This window comes from Anomaloglossus baeobatrachus, chromosome 4, assembly GCF_048569485.1.
Source record: "Anomaloglossus baeobatrachus isolate aAnoBae1 chromosome 4, aAnoBae1.hap1, whole genome shotgun sequence".
Taxonomy (NCBI): Eukaryota; Metazoa; Chordata; class Amphibia; order Anura; family Aromobatidae; genus Anomaloglossus; species Anomaloglossus baeobatrachus.
Window position 1 is genome coordinate 390,878,466 of NC_134356.1, and position 21,441 is coordinate 390,899,906.

At 41.8% G+C, this 21,441-nt stretch overlaps 1 protein-coding gene across 2 annotated transcripts in view; it reads left to right on the forward strand.

The window, feature by feature from the left end:
- Positions 1-21,441, forward strand: part of FRMD4A (FERM domain containing 4A) — a 720,232-nt gene that overhangs the window by 75,625 nt on the left and 623,166 nt on the right. The window contains exon 3 of one of the 2 annotated variants that reach the window (XM_075345253.1): positions 17,449-17,514. The exons of the other annotated variant lie outside the window; for it this stretch is intronic. Coding sequence (XP_075201368.1) covers positions 17,449-17,514 — 66 coding nt within the window. The remainder of the gene's footprint in view (positions 1-17,448; positions 17,515-21,441) is intronic. 2 annotated transcript variants of the gene reach the window in all.

A 21,441-nucleotide genomic window follows, 5' to 3' on the forward strand; every position in this document is an offset into this window, starting at 1 on the left:
GCATACACTATTGGATGGAGGATGCTGAGCCTTGTAGGTCTGCTCCCCCTGACTCTCCCTCCAGCATACAGTCCTGGATGGAGCATGCTGAGCCTTGTAGTTCTGCAGCTGCTGTCTGCTCTCCTGCATACACTATTGGATGGAGTATGCTGAGCCTTTTAGTTCTGCAGCTGTCTGCTCTCCTGCATACACTAGTGGAGAATGAAGAACATATTGAAGAAGGAAATGACATCAGACCTTTTTTTTTGTTCACTGATAAAAAACGCATAAAGACGCAGTGAGCAAAAACGCAACAAAACGCAGCAAAAAACGCACCAAATTGCGGCAAAAGCGCGTGCGTTTTTTGCCGTGTTTTTTTGACGCGGGTGCGTTTTTGTGCGGTTTTTGCCTCAAAAAACGCCCAAAAACGCAGCGTCAAAAAAATGCAGTGTGTGAACCTAGCCTTAATCAGAGAGGCATCACTGAAACCAAAAGTAAATGTGAAGGAGCTGCAGAGTTCCCAAGCAGAGAGTGGAGTATCTGTCCATACAACCACAATAGAGCTGCCCTTTTTGGAAGAGTGACCAGAAAAAAATCCTTTACTTAGAGACAAAAATTGGAAGGCTCGTTTTGAGTTTTCCAAAAGACATGTGGGAGACTACCCAAATGTAGGGAAGAAGGTGCTGTGGTCATATGAGACCAAAATTGAACCTTTTGGCCACCAAGGTAAACACCATGTCTGACGCCAATGCAGCATAGTTTATCACCCCGAAAACACCATAGTGAAACATGGAAGCATGCTGCTAAAGCAACACTCAAGTGGTTTAAGAGAAAACATGTAAATGTATTGTAGTGACCTAATAGACTGAATAGTTATGTACTCTGAAGTTTTCAGTTATTTTGTACTATTTGTTGTTTGCTTCACAATAAAAATAAAAACAGGTGAAATTCCAGGTTGTGAGGTAGCAAAACACGAAAAGCCAAGAAGGTGAATACTTTTGCAAGGCACTGTAATTGAGATAATTTGGAATAAATTGGACTACAGAGTGAAGGCAAAGCAGCCAAGTGCTCAGTATCTTTGATAACTCCTTTAAGACTGTTGGAAAACCATTGCATACGAATTCCTGATGACGCTTGTTGAAAGAATGCCAAGGGAGTATAAAGTGGTCATCAGATTAAAATTGGGGTGCTTTTATAAATTCAAGGTTTAACACATTATTGTTTGTTTCACACGTTTCTTTGCTCTTAGTTTCCAGGTGTTCCTTTATGGTTTTGCTTCCACGTGTTCCTTTAGTCTCAATCTACAATGTCACATTCCAATAAGAACAAGGAGATCCATTCTATAAACACACTGTCCAAACTTTTGACCAATACTGTATATATACTGCATCGTACACCAACTAAATTGATTACCATCTGCAAAAAATGTGCTGAAAAGCAGAGTGCTCTGGCTAGTCAGATACTCCAAGAAGGCTTATATGTAAGCACTTCCATGCTGTATAGACATGTTTTTAAGTAGATTGTACTTTTAACAAGTCTAATGGGAATCATATGATGCCTATTTGCCAGAGGGTTCACAGAGAGAAGGTTTACAATTGGCTTTATATTCACCCCTCCTCCGCCTGCCAGCTCCCAGTTTGCTCTTCGGGGAGTCATTTAGTGGATATCATGTGCCTGCTAGGGTCATACATTCCCATTAAAATTAACATGGACAGTAACTGCTATTTCTAGTACAGAACAATATAAAATTGATCTACATATGAGATCACTTTTTCTATTTAGTTCATTCTCACTTAGCAAAATTATTGTATTACTGTAATTTTTATTTTTTTTTAAAGAAAGCAAAGTATATTAAGTATAAAGATTCCATGAATTTATGCTTTTCTATCAATAACATGGATTCGGTTTTACATTTTAGTCAAATATTTAGCCTGTATAATCATGTCACTTGTGATATACTATATAGTTTCAGATTTCGTATCTGTAGACATCATGACCCCTCCTATCACTAACTAAACAAAATGTATGAGAGCCTTTAAAAATGAATCAATCTTCACCAAAAAAAGATTAATCCTCAGCTTGCCTACTTCTGGACCCACTCATTTATGACAGTCCATCATCTCTCCATCCATCATACATAACGCAAATGCTCTGGCATCAGTGTAGTTTGTCATCTGTCCTACACGCCTGTCTTATTCCAGCCTGTGTCATATCTTCATGCTACTGTATACAAAGAACATGAATTCACCGGAAAGGTCATTGGAGATGAATGGAGGCTTTCATGTCCACTTGGCCTTCCACTTACCTTTTGAAAACAACACAGCCTGCAAGGAATTTTATTTCTTATTTTCTGTTTTTTTTTTTATAAAAGCTTTCAAGGTTACTGGTTGAAAACACCATCTTTTCTTGCTCTTCTTAACATTTTTAGTGTGTTATTGGTTCAATTCCCATAGATATCTGTGGTGCCCTCTATCCGCTTTTTACCCAAAAAGTATAACTCCTACAAAATATATACAACACTTTAGCAGAGTAAAATACAAATTTTATTAGAAATTTTAAAATACTTTGCAAAGAAGAAAAGATTTGAGAAAATACAACACTGATTGATGGACATCACTGTAGAGGTGCATTAATAGGGCATACAACAATAAATACACCATAATAAGCCAATAACAACCTATATCTACTAAGTTGATATTTTAAAATACACATAGATAAAAAATAATTATATTATTGAACATGAGGCATGTGAATGTAGAGTAAAGGAGAAGATGGCAGGATATATTATCATGTATTTATTCTAATATACCTGTCACAGGGTATGAAATGACAGAACAGAGCTCCTAGGATGACCCTCAGACTTGAGATCCTGCGCTATCCCTTATCTCAGAGGTAGGCTTGATGGTAGCCAGGTCTGAGTCCCCAGCGTGAACTTGACTCCTGTCTGAGCCTTGATCTTACTTCCCCTCTCCCCCACCCTTGGGGTCAGACTGGAAACACAGTATCAAAACCCCAGAGAAATGACACGGACTAGGGAGAACAAACATTTGTACACACTGCACTCAAATACAAAGGAGAGACAATATGTGTACTGGGGAACAACTTAAAGGGCAGAAAGTAACACACAACAGAGGAACTTCCACACCATACAAAATAGCAACTACAGATGACCACGAACTGGATCATCACGAAGGCCATAATCACTGGAGCTAAACTGAAGTTATAATCGGTGCTCGGTACCAAGGTCCAGTATTTTATATAGAAAGGAGACCGCTGTGATTGGTAATTAGCAACTTGAGCTACTAGCAGAGTTCCCCAGGTCAGCAGCAATTAACTCCTACAGGACTGAGGAACAGTGCACATGAAATAATCGATGTCCAGCTCTGGCTGAACAACTAATACACATCAGGTTGCCTGTCAGGCTCTGCAGTGTGAACAGAGCCTGACACCGCTGTGACACCTAATGAGTCTGGACCTGAATACCACATGACAATACCCTATGAATATACATCTATATTTGTCTCCACCAGTCGGTGTTGTATAATAAAATTTGTATTTTATTTCGCTAAAGTACTGCACAACGTGGGATTTGTGAGGACACTGGTTTGTTACAATCATACACTATTCTCCTATGATTTCAGCTAAATTAGCACCATATTGTGTTTGCCTATTACAGGTAATTGAGAATAGGTGTTAACACCACATACTTAAATATTTACCTTTTCTACCCTTCTCATTGTATCCTGCACAGATATATTTGCAAAACTAGAAAATCTGCAATTAATAAAATAATTGGCAAAGATGCTTTTAAATCACACACTATAAAAGTGATGTGCCAGTCTTTTCCCCTGTGTAGCATGTGCCATAAATAGTACACTTAATGGTGATGAATACAGTGATGCCAATTTAAAGGGATTTTAGCTTGAGAGCCCCATCTTGAAATGTAAAAACAATGCGAAAAATTAAAAAATATATTTAACTGAAGAAAAAAAAAAACAGATTTAAACAGTAAGCAATTTTCTAAATTTATGCCAGATTGAAGCAAAGAAGGGTCAAAAAAACTTGATAAATGAGTCAAACCAAATGTAACTGTAAAACCCCACTGACTTTTTTCTGACAAACTGTATTTTTCGTTTTATAAGACACACTGGATTATAAGAAGTACCACAAATTTAGAGGAAAAAAAGGTAAAAAAAAAAAATATATGGTCCGTCTTATAATCTACATGGTGGAGTAGGGTCACAGGAGGCAGGGGCGGTGCTGTAGTGGGGTGATGCTGCAGGTGGTGCGGCGGGTGTTCCAGATGTTCTGTCAGCGGGGCGGGCTTCAAAAAAATGGCGCCCAGTGTCGGCACGTGTACAGATTGAGCTATCAGCTCAATGTTAAGCCCATTCTCTGCCCCGGTAAGCTCCGTTCGAATTATAAGACACATCCCTCATTTTCCTCCCAAATATTTGGGAGAAAAAGTGCGTCTTTTAGTCTGAAAAATAAAGGGGTTTGACTACAACTGTAAGATTGGGTCCACACGGGATCTAATGCAATCCTCACGTGACACTCTGCTCGTGCTGGCAGTACAGCAGGAGCTGAGTGTCATGTGAGTGTCACTGCGACTGAGGTCCGATCATGCGATCGGACCTCAGCTGCAGGGGACGGGCCGGCACTGAGGAGGGACGGGCCAGTGCTGAGGAGGGGCGGCCAGCGCTGCGGAGGAGTGGGGGAGGGATTTATCTTCCTCTCTCCTCCATAGCCGGCTATTGCCATTCTCGCACTGCACTCGCGGTACACCGGTGTACAACGAGTGCAGTGCGATCTTTCTCTCGTCCCATAGACTTAAATGGGTACGATAGAAAAAGTCTTGCATTACAATTGCAGCATGCTGTGATTGTTTTCTTGGTCCGATTGGGGCCAAGAAAATAAAGGCTCATGGGTGCTGGGACATAGGTTAATATTGGTCCGAGTTGAATGCGATGTTTTATCGCATTCCACTCGGTCCGATTTTCATGCCGTGTGGCTTAGGCCTAACTTTGACAATCAGCCTTTATTTTAATGCCAGAGAACAAACTTTTAAGTACTAGTAATCAGTAAGATATATTTTATTGCTATTGTCTCCACACATCCACTGTGAGTTAGAAGATAACCACATAGGGTCTTATAAAATTTATTGTTCTTATGAGCAGTTTATATTGACAGTTTGGGTTAAAGAGATGATCCTCAGTATACTGTAACAAGGTTGCGTTACTGGTGACGTCCGTATTCTGTACATTATATCATTATATGATAAATACCATGGCTGCTTGAAAATAACATGTAATTATTCCTTTGTGAGTTACATAATTTTATAATTATATACGCAAACATTACATAAAATTGCTTGTTCTTGGCACATAAAATGGAACAAATTTTAACACCCTCACTAATTGTTTCTCCATGTAATCCAGCAGAACTAAAGTTGAAGTGAACAGGATTATGCGTTGTCATAGTATTAATTTGGTAATCTTCCTTGGTATCTATTGGGAAATAATTCCTGAAAATGGCAATACACAGAGGATCTGATTTAATTTATTAAGCTAGCTTTGATCTGCTATGTTTCCATCTTATTAACATATCTAGAGGTTAATACAGTAAATGTCATCGTTTAGTGGTGGAGGGACACCAGAAAAGAGATGCATGTAACCTTTCGGGACTTCTATTTATTGGGAGATTACATTAAAAGTGGCATCCACCCCTTATTAATGGAGCCATGGAATGATACTCACCTCTCGGACCCGCGCCACTCCTGCGTACTAAGTTCTGCGTCTCCCATCAATATCTGATGGGAGCATCATGTGAGCTCTGCATCCAAAAAACAGCTGAAGCGTTCACACTTTCGTCAAAGTATTATTTTTTTTTTTTTTTCTCACTTCCCTAGGCCCATTAATAAGTGGTTGTCCAGTAGTGGACAGTCCCTTTAAACACTATGAAAAAGCTATTAACTGATAAGCAATATGTGTACACTGTGTGCAGAATTATTAGGCAATTTGTATTTTTGATGATTAATTTTATTCTTGAACAGCTACAGTGCTGAAGAATATCTTTATAAGAATATCTATTGTGCATAATTACTGGGCAACTATTAGAGTGCAGAATTGTTATGCAACTACATGAACGTACATTTTCCCATCTCAAATGATTATTTTCATCTGTTAATAACCCAACAACTCAAAAGGTACAAAAATACATTTCTGACATTTGAAAAAAAATATCAGTAAACAATATAGATGTCCTTCTTTTCGATAAGTCATAACTTTTCCTTCCATGGAGCCAGTCAGTTTACTAATTTGTTGATGGTTAACTTTTTGGGCAGCACCAATCACAGCGTGCCAGACACTGTTCAGAGAGTTTTTCCTTCACTGTAAATCTCCCATTTAAAAAGGGACCACAAGCGCTCAATAGACTTTGGGTCAGGTGAGAAAGGGACCATGTCATTATTCTTCCATCTTTAAGGCCATAGCAGTGGGGTACTTAGTTGCATAGGATGGAGCATTGTCCTGCGAAAACTATAGTTGCAGACTTTTTCCTGTACAACTGCTTGAAGAAAGTGCTTTCTAAAACCTGGTAGTGAGTTTGAGAAGTGATTTTGAGTACCCTTTTCAACACAAAACAATTCATCTAGATGATATTTAATAATAACAGCCCATAGCAGTACCTCACCTCCACCTTGGTGGTGAGTCCAAGTGGAGGTCTGTGCCCTTTACTGACCCGACCACAGGCCCATCCATCCGGTCCTTCAAGAGCCACTCTCATCTCTCTTTAGTCCATAAAAACTCTTGGTCCAGTCTTGATATTTCACCTTCTGTATCTTGTTCAGTAGTGGTCGAGTTTCAGCCTTTCTTACCTTGGCCATGTCTCTGAGCACTGCACACTTTGTACTTTGTACTGGCGCGTTTCTCACTGATCTTGATAAGGGGGTTATTGAAGTTGACGAAGGGGTGTGGTGGAGTCCGATGCTCCTGATTCGTGAATTAGAACCATCTGACGAATAGCGTGTGCATCTGTGTGCCTCCCCAGAATCTTATTTTAGTCCCTGTGAGAAACACCACAACTTATCATGAATTGGACAAGCTGGGTCATTACGCCACCATCATGCCCCCATCTGTTATGGTCAGGAGACCGCTGAAATTCCCATAGATATCCCATTCAAAGGAAAACACCATCCCTTATCCAGAGATAGTGGCAACCAAGGAACCAAGATCTACTACCCCAAGAAGAGCAGGAGAAAGAACCTAGAAAACCCAGAAAAAAGAGCACAAGAGTGTTTGGTAACTAACAGGCAGCAACCCCTTTACTATTTAAACACAACTAGAAATAACGGTGGCGCGAGCCTACAATACCTAAATGCCTCATCACCACCTAAGAAACTAGCTAGCCTCAGAGGTGAAGAAAGGAAACCTAACTTGCCTCAGAGCAGCCCCAAAAAGTTAGTTAAAGCCCCCAACATATATTGATGATGATATAAGAAATAAACAATACACAGTTGGTTAGGAATAGACTAGAGCAAAGAGATGCCCTGCTAACTAAGACACCAAAAGATAGGATAGATCATTGGGTGCAGCCAGCCAAACCCCTAACATATGCCAACTCCTGATGATCAAAATTCCCTTACGACCACATGATCCTCCACCCAATACATCAGGGAACTCTTGCGCAGGAAACCCGACAGGATTAGCATCCAACTGAGGTTGTCTCAAAAATCAGCTGAGTAGCAACTGCCATAGGCAGAAAAATATTCAATGTCCAACAGGACTAATAGTGAGCAGTCCATTGGTGTGGTCTAATGAACTGTATACAAGTACAACAAAAGCAAATATGCACAAATGATGGAAAAAGGTCTTCACTGGATTCTCAGCAATGTCACTTCATTAAAGATCATCAGTGGGAACTCTATGGAGCACAAATGCATATATGACAGAAAAATGCAGGCCTATGTTCAGACAGAGAGAAAAAACTCCACTATGTGTTTCTTCATTGAGAATAAACAGTCTTCATAGCACTTCAAATAAATTGAGAAAGAATCAAAATAAACATTGCACATAAGAGAAAAATGCATGAAAACTGTTCAGTCACAGGCTAGAAAACAACATACTTATCCAAGGCTCCAAAAGATGAGATCAAGATGACTAGGAAAAAAGCCAAAAATTGAATCCACAGAAGCAGACAAACTGTAGCAGACACACTGGAGATCTCCAAGAGAAAAAGACAAGCTGGAGCACACTGGAAAAGTGTACGGCGGGTCACAGGCATACATCCGACATAACAGGAGGACCAGATATTCAAGACAAGTTTACTGGGAAAAAAACTGACACAGGAGACAATATCACCAGCGTCAGCTTGAGGCAGAATCTCTTCCTTTATACACCAAGGGCTGGACATAATTTGCCCACTGGGATTAGAGCCAAGCCCCGCACCGGTCTCACTGACAAGCACAGAACCTGACTCCCTTCCAGCACTAGCCACTAATGGGAGCCCAGAAACATCCTCAGGAGGAATCTTAACCTCTTCACTACTGTCAATGGCCAAACCAACAGAAACACCATCTAAAACACCCGTCCCAACCCATCGCTTCCCATTTTGCTGCAGCTGGGACAAATTGATGTGAAAACATCAACAGTCACTACATTTTTGTGAAATTCAGTGTTCTGTCAAAATTACTTTGATGAATCAGGGCCTTTATGTATTTTAGGCCTCTTTTAAGCAGTAGTATTTTGTTTGTGTATTCAATCAATACAGGAACATACTTATAGAAAAGGTAGAGTGGACAGATTTGTACTTCTACCACTCCCTTTTGATCTTAGCTTACTAATACTGATGTAAAATACTGGCCTAAATACTGCCGTGAGAGCCTCTTGGTAAAATTCTGTATATTTCTATGGTAAACTAGTTCCTCAGGTATTACAATGATAGGGAGTGTACCACTAGCCATTGCCACTGAATCTACAACTTTCAGAAGTAAATATGGGCAATCGATTGACTAACTATGGCATTACATGCTTAAATTGGGATACCAGTCAGGGAAAGAGACTGATTGGTGAAAAACATGGCATGGCATGGCATTACTAAATATGTTGGCACAATATAATAATTAATAAATAATGACCTTAGCATCAGTGTGACATTAGCAATGTCACCAAATTTGTCATATATATATATATATATATATATATATATATACACACACACACACACACACACACAGTGAGTACGGAAAGTATTCAGACCCCTATAAATTTTTCACTCTTTGTTTCATTGCAGTCATTTGGTAAATTCAAAAAAAATTATTTTTTTTCTCATTAATGTACACTCTGCGCTCCATCTTGACAGAAAAAAACAGAAATGTAGACTTTCTTGCAAATTTGTTAAACAAGAAAAACTGAAATATCACATGGGCATAAATATTCAGACCCCTTGCTTAGTATTGAGTAGAAGCCCCCTTTTGAGCTAGTACAGCTATGAGTCTTCTTGGGAATGATGGATCCTGGATTTGAGGATCCTCTGCCATTTTTCCTTGCAGATCCTTTCCAGTTCCGTCAGGATGGATGGTGAATGTTGGTGGACAGCCATTTTCAGGTCTCGCCAGAGATGCTCATTTGGGTTTAGGTCAGGGCTCTGGCTGGGCCAGTCAAACATGGTCACAGAGTTGTTCTGAAGACACTCCTTTTGTTATTTTAGCTGTGTGCTTAGGGTCATTGACTTCTTGGCAGGTGAACCTTCAGCCAAGTCTGATATCCAAAGCACTCTGGAAGAAGTTTTCTTGTAGGATATCTCTGTACTTGGCCATATTCATCTTTCTTTCAATTGCAACCAGTCGTCCTGTCCCTGCAGCTGAAAAACACCCCCATAGCATGACGCTGCCACCACCATGTTTCACTGTGGGGATTGTATTGGGCAGGTGATGAGCAGTGCCTGGTTTTCGCCACACATACCGCTTAGAATTATTACCAAAAAGTTCTATTTTCATCTCATCAGACCAGAGAATCTTATTTATCATAGTCTGGGAGTCCTTCATCTGTTTTGTTTTTTTTTGCAAACTCTATGCGGGCTTTCATATGTCTTGCACTGAGGAGAGGCTTCTGTCGGGCCACTCTGCCATAAAGGCCCGACTGGTGGAGGGCTGCAGTGATAGTTGTCTTTGTGGAACTTTCTCCCATCTCTCTACTGCATCTCTAGAGCTCAGCCACAGTGATCTTGGAGTCCTTCTTTACCTCTCTCACCAAGGCTCTTCTCCCATGATTGCTCGGTTTGGCTGGACGGCCAGGTCTACTGTAGAAAGAGTTCTGGTAGTCCCAAACTTCTTCCATTTAAGGATTATGGAGGCCATTGTGCTCTTATGAACCTTGAGCTCTGCAGAAATTCTTTTGTAACCTTGGCCAGATCTGTGCCGTGCCACAATTTTGTTTCTGAGCTCCTTGGGCAGTTCCTTTGACCTCATAATTCTCATTTGGTCTGACATGCACTATCAGCTATGAGGTCTTATATAGACAGGTGTGTGCCTTTTCAAATCAAGCCCTATCAGTTTAATTAAACACAGCTGGATTCCATGAAGGAATAGGACCATCTCAAGGAGGATTACAAGGAAATGGACAGCATCTGACTTAAATATGAGTGTCTGAGCAAAGGGTCTGAATACTTATGAACATGTGATATTTCAGTTTTTCTTGTTTAATACATTTGCAAACATTTCTACATTTCTGTTTTTTTTTCTTTCAAGATGGGGTCCAGAGTGTACATTAATGAGAAAAAAATGAACATTTTTGAATTTACAAAATGGCTGCAATGAAACAGAGTGAAAAATTTAAAGGGGCCTGAATACTTTCCATACCCACTGTATATGTATATACTGTATGCGTGTGTGTGTGTGTGTATATATATATATATATATATATATATATATATATATATTATATAAAGCTGTATGTGTGTGTGTGTGTGTGTGTGTGTGTGTGTGTGTATCCGGGATTGGCATCTGCACCGTCGCAGCTACAGCCTCAAAATTTTGCAGACTCACACGTCTGGACCCCGAGAACGTCACAGGATATGTTGTGAGGCGAAATTTTAACCCCGCGCGTTCCAATTTACCAATCAATTTTGCCCCTATCTACATAATGGGGAAAAAGTGAAACGAAAAGTGTACCCGCACTGTCGCATTTAGAATCACAAAATTTTACACAGACACCTCTTGTGACCCAGGGAACGTCGTAGACTATGTTTTGACAGGAAAATTTAACACCACGCTTTACAGTTATTCTCCAAAAAAGGTTATTAGTAGGAGCTGTGAGTGGTTGCTATAGGAACAAAAGACATTCATAGTATAAGAAGCTTATATGTGAGGTAACAAGATGTCGGTGGGGAGACGGATAGAGAGAGACAGACAGGAAAGAGACAGACAGGGAAAGAGACAGACAGAGACAAACGGTGAAAGAGACAGACAGAGACAGACCTGGAAAGAGACAGACGTGGAAAGAGACAGATGGGGAAAGAGACCGACAGACAGACAGACATGCAGACAGGGACAGAGACAGGCAGACAGGGAAGGAGGAGACAGCCAGAGAGACAGACAAAGATAGATGGGGAAAGACACAGACCTTGATAGAGACAGACGGGGAAAGAGACAGAGAAATAGAGACAGACAAAGACAGGCAGACAGGGAAAGACACAGACAAAGAGACGAGGAGACAGACTGGGAACGAGACAGACTTGGGAAAGAGACAGACCTGGAGAGACAGATGGGGAAAAAAACAGAGATAGAGACAGACAAAGAAAGAGACAGACAGAGACAGGCAGACGGGGAAAGAGAGACAGACGGGGAAAGAGAGACAGACGGGGAAAGAGAGACAGACGGGGAAAGAGAGACAGACGGGGAAAGAGAGACAGACGGGGAAAGAGAGACAGACGGGGAAAGAGAGGCAGACGGGGCAAGAGGCAGACGGGGCAAGAGGCAGACGGGGCAAGAGGCAGACGGGGCAAGAGGCAGACCTGGAAAGAGGCAGACCTGGAAAGAGGCAGACCTGGAAAGAGACAGACCTGGAAAGAGACAGACGGGGAAAGAGACAGACCTGGAAAGAGACAGACCTGGAAAGAGTCAGACGGAGCACATTACTTGGCCAATTTAGTGAAATCTGTGTGGAATATCTGTGGTGTTGAAATATATGTTGTGAAATGCTTCTATTAGCTTAGTTTTTGCCTTTTAATAATTACATTTCTATCTATTTGTTTTGTGGTTTTTGTGTGCAGAATAAATCTTTGTTAATACATTCTTTTTTGTTAACAGCAGTTATTAACCTGGGCGAAGCTAGGTAGTACAGCTAGTATGTGTGTGTGTGTGTGTGTGTGTGTGTGTATACATATATATAAATATATATATATATATATATATATATATATATATATATATATATATATATATACATATATATATATTGGGGAACATAGAATTCTCCCGCATGATCAAGATCCACAGCCGTCTTTCAAATCCAAATCTTTATTCAATCTTTATTCAAATGGTTAAAAGTCCATAAGACATGCACTTGTCCAAATATAGCAGTGTGAGTTCACATAGGGACCACATGTTTCGGCACAAAACTGCCTTCATCCAGGTCCACACGCAATACAGCATACAGTGCCTACAAGTAGTATTCAACCCCCTGCAGATTTAGCAGGTTTACACATTCGGAATTAACTTGGCATTGTGACATTTGGACTGTAGATCAGCCTGGAAGTGTGAAATGCACTGCAGCAAAAAAGAATCTTATTTCTTTTTTTTTTTTTTTTAAATTGTGAAAAGTTTATTCAGAGGGTCATTTATTATTCAACCCCTCAAACCACCAGAATTCTGTTTGGTTCCCCTAAAGGATTAAGAAGTATTTCAGGCACAAAGAACAATGAGCTTCACATGTTTGGATTAATTATCTCTTTTTCCAGTCTTTTCTGACTAATTAAGACCCTCCCCAAACTTGTGAACAGCACTCATACATGGTCAACATGGGAAAGACAAAGGAGCATTCCAAGGCCATCAGAGACAAGATCGTGGAGGGTCACAAGGCTGGCAAGGGGTACAAAACCTTTCCAAGGAGTTGGGCCTACCTGTCTCCACTGTTGGGAGCATCATCCGGAAGTGGAAGGCTTATGGAACTACTGTTAGCCTTCCACAGCCTGGACAGCCTTTGAAAGTTTCCACCCGTGCCGAGGCCAGGCTTGTCCGAAGAGTCAAGGCTAACCCAAGGACAACAAGGAAGGAGCTCCGGGAAGATCTCATGGCAGTGGGGACATTGGCTTCAGTCAATACCATAAGTAACGTACTCCACCGCAATGGTCTCCGTTCCAGACGAGCTCGTAATGTACCTTTACTTTCAAAGCGTCATGTCAAGGCTCGTCTACAGTTTGCTCATGATCACTTGGAGGACTCTGAGACAGACTGGTTCAAGGTTCTCTGGTCTGATGAGACCAAGATCGAGATCTTTGGTGCCAACCACACACGTGATGTTTGGAGACTGGATTGCACTGCATACGATCCCAAGAATACCATCCCTACAGTCAAGCATGGTGGTGGCAGCATCATGCTGTGGGGCTGTTTCTCAGCCAAGGGGCCTGGCCATCTGGTCCGCATCCATTGGAAGATGGATAGCACGGCCTACCTGGAGATTTTGGCGAAGAACTTCCGCTCCTCCATCAAGGATCTTAAGATGGGTCGTCACTTCATCTTCCAACAAGACAACGACCCAAAGCACACAGCCAAGAAAACCAAGGCCTGGTTCAAGAGGGAAAAAATCAAGGTGTTGCAGTGGCCTAGTCAGTCTCCTGACCTTAACCCAATTGAAAACTTGTGGAAGGAGCTCAAGATTTAAAGTCCACATGAGACACCCAAAGAACCTAGATAACTTGGAGAAGATCTGCATGGAGGAGTGGGCCAAGATAACTGCAGAGACCTGTGCCTGCCTGATCAGGTCTTATAAAAGACGATTATTAGCTGTAATTGCAAACAAGGGTTATTCCACAAAATATTAAACCTAGGGGTTAAATAATAATTGACACACACTGTTATGTTGAAAATTTATTAAAATTTAACTGAGCAACATAACTTGTTGGTTTGTAAGATTTATGCCTCTGTTAATAAATCCTGCTCTTGTTTGACGTTTACAGGCTCTAACTTATTTGCATCTTATCAAACCTGCTAAATCTGCAGGGGGTTGAATACTACTTGTAGGCACTGTATATATATATGTATATATATATATGTATATATATATATATGTATGTATATGTATAATTTAGATATACCCACAGTTGTGTTCCATAAAGTGCAGCTATAATACCTGTAAAGTGATAGTTTTCTTTTTTTTATCCTTTTCGTTACATCTAGGGAGTACAGCACTCATTGTTCGCACATATTTATACAATTTCATTTTAATAGAACTGCAGTCTTTCAACTTTTCCAGAAACCACGGTGTAAAGCACAGATGCTTAGTTGGCATCCAGAGCTAAAAATACAAATTGCTGGATGCAGCCACTTTCCCTTGTAGTTCCTAATGGTATCTGACAGGCCGCTCTTGCACAGTTAGTCAGTTATAGTCAGACATTAGAAAACAAATGAACGCCTTAAAGCTGGGTAACATTTTGACCCCATCAGTGTGTTTCTTCTGGCCTCATAGGGGGTCATTAGCAAACAGTAAATAGACAATGAAAGAAGCAAGTGTTTCTTAGAAATGCTGCTTCCTTACAGAATAATACCAATCAAATAGTAAATTGTGGATGTGTATAAATGTATAGATACCTGGATGTGTTAAAGGGAACCTGTCATGTAATTAAGCGCAATTAACTTGTAAATATGGGGTTAATTTCCAGGTTAATAGCGTTCTGAAGCTGCCTAGCACCCACACTGAGCACCCAGCTGCCGGGAGGAAATGAACATTATTCCTTCCAGCAGCCTCAGGCTTTCAGTCATAGGGATGGGCTGGTACAGCTTCAGTCAAGGCTCTGTGCATAGTGGTCAATGGCTGTAACTGCGCCCCGACACTGAATGACAGCCGGATCAGAACCTTATAACAAATTTAGTGCGTGTTACTCCAGTGAAGTTTTGATCAAGGCTAGTGTATGAATTGCCATTCTTCAAGAATTCCTCCCTGTGTGTCTATTTGTGGCCACACAGCGCAGTGATGCGGATTGCAGGCTGACAAGGGTTTTACTAGCAAGTCGTTCTAATGTGTAATAATTTGTTTTGTGAAAAATCGGAGTGTCTAATAAAGTGAATGAAAAGGTAAGGATAGACACTTCTGTACTTGATACAAGGATACAAACTCTGACTTGTATAATCTGGTCGAAATTGTAGATGATCCAGTTATTTTTGACCGATTAAAGAATTATAGAAGTCCTAACCATCCTAATTGTGAATGTGCACCTTTCATGTCTCTCTTTTGTTTCCTAAACCAGTTAGATGTATACTCTCCTATTCTCCACTGTCCTAGCCTTTCTACATCGTATTTCATCCTCTAGAATAGAGCTCTGTATATAAACAGATGGAAAGTAGTGATAAGTGAGCACTACCATGCTTGGGTGCTTATTACTCGAAACAAGCAGGTCGGACGCTCAGACAGGCTTGACTCAAGTAGCGAGTATAATGGAAGTCAATGGGAAACGTGAGCTTTTTTCCGGAACATCTGGAAAAATCCTGGAATCCCCCATTGACTTTAATAATACTTGGTACATGAGTTGTACCCGTTCGAGCGTTCAATTGCTTGTTACGAGTACCGAACACCAAAGAATGGTAGTGCTCACTCATTACTAATGAAAAGCAGTATGGTAAAGAACATTGGCATAATCAGATTTGCTGTGTTAAAGGGAACCTGTGACTGAATTCATGATGTCAGAACCACAGGCAACATGAACCAAAGCCTCACTGCACAAGTACAGCCAGGTATGTGTTTTTGAAAAGCTGGCCGGGGTCTTTAGACGTGACAAGTATGGAGCAACCCTTGGCCGGCTCCTCGTGACCCTGCTCTAGTGGTTTCAGCAGTCTCTACCATATGGTACATAGGGAGAGGCCTGCTAATTACTTGGAGCGGGGCATGGAGAAGCCAATCTCCCCATATAGTCCCCAGCCAGCTTTTCAAACATTTTTCCAGGGAGGCTCTGATTCATGCTGCCCATGGTTCAAGCAGCATGAATCCAGTGATAGATTCATTAGTACAATCAGTACAATTTCAATAAATATAGTCCATTGAAAACTGGAGCAAAGTGGACCCCATTACATAGCAGGAGCTGCTGAGATCAGTGATTGGTTGAAGCGGTAATGCTCGCTATCAGCATGGCTTCGCTGCTGTAGAAGAAACCTCAGAGACCGAAGCTGAATCAGAGAGTCAGCCCTGGAGCAGTGGCAGGGGAGTACTAGTTGACTTTGGATCTTTATAGTAAACGGGATCACCGCCGCGCTTGTCACCAATGAAACTTAGTAGCTATTGTTCCAAGTCATTTATTCAAAGAGCATATACAGGTTTACGAATTTCAGGGGTCTCTGCCCCCTTCCTCAGGACAGTATATTAATAACACGGAGTATCATTAATATACTGTCTTGAGGAAGGGGGCACAGACCCCTGAAATGCATAGACCTGTATATGCTCTTTGAATAAATGACTTGGAACAATAACTACTAAAGCGGGCTTTACACGCTACGATATATCTAACGAGATGTCGGCGGGGTCACGTCGTAAGTGACGCACATCCGGCCTCGTTAGTGATATCGTAGCGTGTGACCGCTATGAACGAGTAGAAATACTCACCTTCTCGTTCATCATTGACACGTCGCTCATTTTCTAAAAATCGAACATCCTGTTGTTCATCATTCCTGTGGCAACACACATCGCTCCGTGTGACACCCCGGGAACGATAAACTGCAGCTTATCTGCATCCCGCTGGCTATGCTGAAGGAAGGAGGTGGGCGGGATGTTTACGTCCCGCTCATCTCCGCCCCTCCGCTTCTATTGGCCGGCCGCTGTGTGACGTCGCTGTGACGCTGAACGTCCCTCCCCCTACAGGAAGTGGATGTTCGCCGCCCACAGCGAGGTCATTTGGAAGGTAAGTACGTGTGACGAGGGGATACAGTATTGTGCGACACGGGCAAGAAATTTCCCGTGCCGTACAAACGATGGGGGCGGGTGCGATCGCAAATGCGATTGCACGACATATTGAAACGTGTAAAGCAGGCTTAAGTGTCATTGGTGCGCAGATGTGATCCCCAGTTTCCTATAAAGATCCATTTCCACTATTGCGGGTCCGCAGCTGTCTCCACTAGTGATTATGCGTCAGTAGGTGTTGTGACTTTCACAACATCTATAAGTGAGTGCACCTTGTAATTTTCACAATTGTTTTTATCGGTTAAGACCCTATGCGCCTGTCTTTCCTCCACAGTCTTTGAAATTACTAGTTGACTTTATTATTTCACAGGCTCACCGGCAGGGGACAACTGGAAGACAAGCTGGACATATGGAGGTATACATGCCACTCGCCAGGGTGGGTCTGTCCTCATTTCACTACATAGCTACATTGGATAACATTAAGTTGTTGATCTCTCAGTGTGGTTCCAATAGATGAAATCAGAGAAAAAGGAGATGTTGCAAATGATATTTCACATGTTCAGATATTTCAGAGTAATGGATAAGTTTGCTTACCTTCTGTGCCTTTGGAAAATATATGTAACATTCCGACATTGTGCAGTTTGCAGACTATACACAAGACATTATCCATAGCAAACAAAGGGGGACATTTTCCATTCAATTTCTCCAAAGCTTTTACTGACATACACCCAGTTATCTATTATCTCCTTGCACTGCAAATCATATTATCTCTATATCATGTCTCTCAGACACAGTAACAAATAGATCCTGCTGACATGAAGCTACTGTACAATTTTGCAAGCACAGGAATCATGATTTATCGGAGCTGCTGCAGACGGCAATTTATTTGCTGGAAGGATAAATACATTCAATGTGGAATCCTAATACTCTTCTAAATAAACATGAAGGCGAGCAAAACCGGTGATTTCCATCCTGTCAAGTCTAGCGAAAAAATACAGGGATCCAAGCCTTACTCTGATATATCACACGAGCTGCAAGAAATTGCATGCCGCTATAAATAATTAACTATTGCTTTGTTATAGTATATATGTAGCTAACAGCATTCGAGCATACGTGAAATCAGAGTCAAGAAAGAATGGAAGAGATCATTTCTCTGCACTGTTTTTGGACTCTGCTTATAGAGCAATTTGTAGTGATTGGCTATATGCTATCCACCTTCTGTCCAGCAAACCACTGATATGATTACTATTATCATGCCTTCCACTATGACAGACACTTTTTCTTCAAAAACCCTTTCATGAAAAACTGATTTTAGAAATGGTGGGAAATGTTATTTGGTATGTGCCTTCTCTTGTGTCTCCGCTGATTGGGATATTTATCTATAGATAAGTACTATACTGTAGATATGTACAATTTATCTTACTATCTGTTCTTCGTGCTATAAATAATGATAGATAGATGGATATGACACGCCCGCACCAGGGCCTGGGGTGACTCGTTACCGGGCAGCGGTTCTATTCCTGGGGCACCGCGGTGGAGAGGCCCGGTTCCGTGACGCTGGCGATGTCATTTAGGGAATAAGATGGGGATGATGACAGTTTATTTGTAATGCCACCTGTGGTATGCGGCAAGCTGGGGCGCCGCCACTGCAGGATGAGGACCTCTGGGGCAGATGGTGATGCAGCTTAGATGGTGCAGCTCCTCACAGGTAGAGCTGGGCCCCAGGGCGGATGGGGCTGGTAGTAGTCTATGATGGCGGGGGTTGCTGGGCTTGAGGTGCAGGAGAATAACGGAGCAAAACAGGGATGCAGTCTCAAGGTTTTTACTCACTGTAGCAGGTTCCAAGGTCACACAACATGCCAGTGACCACCTTTGGAGTGCTAGGGGTTTCACTGTGATGGGCTCTTGCTGATCCTGGGTAGTTCGGAGGTCGAGTCCGGAGCACCTTTCTTAAGTGTACCTTCCCTAGTCGTCTTCCTGCGCTTGCTTCACTTTCCTGCTTTGTGCCCTCGCTCACTGAACCCTGTGCTAGTGCACATGGACCCTGTTGGGTGGTTTGAAGCTATATCCATTGGTCCTTACCGTCAACTTCCACCAAATTTGTGTGCGGATGAGGCTTTGGTGCTTGCAGTCACCTCAGATGCTGGTTTTACTAGTGGAGTATGTAGGTTCTTCTCCTCTAGCCCAGGGACCAGTCCCTGTGTTGTGACCAAGTCCTTCCACCTGTAGATTATATGTGGAACAAGGTCACGGAAGGTTAATTCCCATGGTCTCTAGGACCCCTTCTGTCTGTGCTTAGGCCGAGCGGTGCCAGCTCCAGGCTGCAGGTCTTCACTCCTCCACTGCTGCTTTCCTTTCCTTCCTCCTCCACACTCCACGACTGACTGAATGTTCCCACTCTAAAGACTCCACCCCCCAGCCTCGCTTCAGGTATAATCACGCCCTTGCCTTGTCTGATGAGGTGTTGCTGAGTGAAGGTGTTGTGCTTTGTGTGAACCGGTTGTGACCTCCTCCCTACCCAGGATGGAATACCACACCTCTGGCTAAGGTGCAGTACCCCTGTGGCGACTGAAGCCTCAGGGGTGCCACTGATAGATGGATGGATAGATAGATAATAGATAGATAGAGAGCAATAGATAAATAGAAGGATAAATAGATGATCTATAGATAGATAATAGTTATGGGATAGTAGATAGATGAATGGATGGATGGATAGATAGATTGATAGATAGAAGGATAAATAAATCATAGATAGGTATTAGATAGAAGTATTGATAGATATATACAATAGATGGATGGATAGATAGATAATAAATAGATAGAGAGCGATAGATAAATAGAAGGATAAATAGATGATCGATAGATAATAGTTATGGGAGAGTAGATAGATGAATGGATGGATAGATTGATAGATAGAAGGATAAATAAATCATAGATAGGTATTAGATAGAAGTATTGATAGATATATACAATAGATGGATGGATGGATAGATAATAAATAGATAGAGAGCGATAGATAAATAGAAGGATAAATAGATGATCGATAGATAGATAATAGTTATGGGAGAGTAGATAGATGGATGGATGGATAGATTGATAGATAGAAGGATAAATAAATCATAGATAGGTATTAGATAGAAGTATTGATAGATATATGCAATAATTAGATAGATAGATTGATAGATAGATATAGATAGATAGATGATAGATATATAAAAGAGATAAAAAAGGAAAAAAGCACCAGTTATATAGATAATAGTTATGGGATAGATAATAGATAGATATTGTAGATGGATGGATGGATGGATGGATGGATGGATGGATAGATAGATAGATAATAGTTATGGGAGAGTAGATAGATGAATGGATGGATGGATAGATTGATAGAAGGATAAATAGATCATAGATAGGTAATAGATAGAAGTATTGATAGATATATGCAATAGTTAGATAGATAGATATAGATAGATAGATGATAGATATACAGTGCCTACAGCTGGTGTCACACACAGCGACAACGACAACGACGTCGCTGCTACGTCACCATTTTCTGTGACGTTGCAGCGACGTCCCGTCGCTGTCGCTGTGTGTGACATCCAGCAACGACCTGGCCCCTGCTGTGAGGTCGCTAGTCGTTGCTGAATGTCCAGCTTCATTTTTTGGTCGTCACTCTCCCGCTGTGACACACACATCGCTGTGTGTGACAGCGAGAGAGCGACGAAATGAAGCGAGCAGCGAGCAGGAGCCGGCATCTGGCAGCCTGCGGTAAGCTGTAACCAGCGTAAACATCGGGTAACCAAGGGAAGCCCTTTCCCTGGTTACCCGATATTTACCTTCGTTACCAGCCTCCACTCTTGCTGCCAGTGCTGGCTCCTGCTCTGTGCACATGTGGCTGCAGTACGCATCGGGTAATTAACCCGATGTATACTGTAGCAAGGAGAGCAGGAAGCCAGCGCTAAGCAGTGTGCGCGGCTCCCTGCTCTCTGCACTGTGACATGTAGCTGCAGCACACATCGGGTAATTAACCCGATGTGTACTGTACCTAGGAGAGCAAGGAGCCAGCGCTAAGCGCGGCTCCCTGCTCTCTGCACATGTAGCACAGCGACGTTATGATCGCTGCTTCTGCTGTGTTTGACAGCTAAGCAGCGATCATAACAGCGACTTACAAGGTCGCTGTTACGTCACAGAAAATGGTGACGTAACAGCGACGTCGTTGTCGCTGTCACTTAGTGTGACCCAGCTTACAAGTAGTATTCAACCCCCTGCAGATTTAGCAGGTTTGATAAGATGCAAATAAGTTAGAGCCTGCAAACTTCAAACAAGACCAGGATTTATTAACAGATGCATAAACCTTACAAAGCAA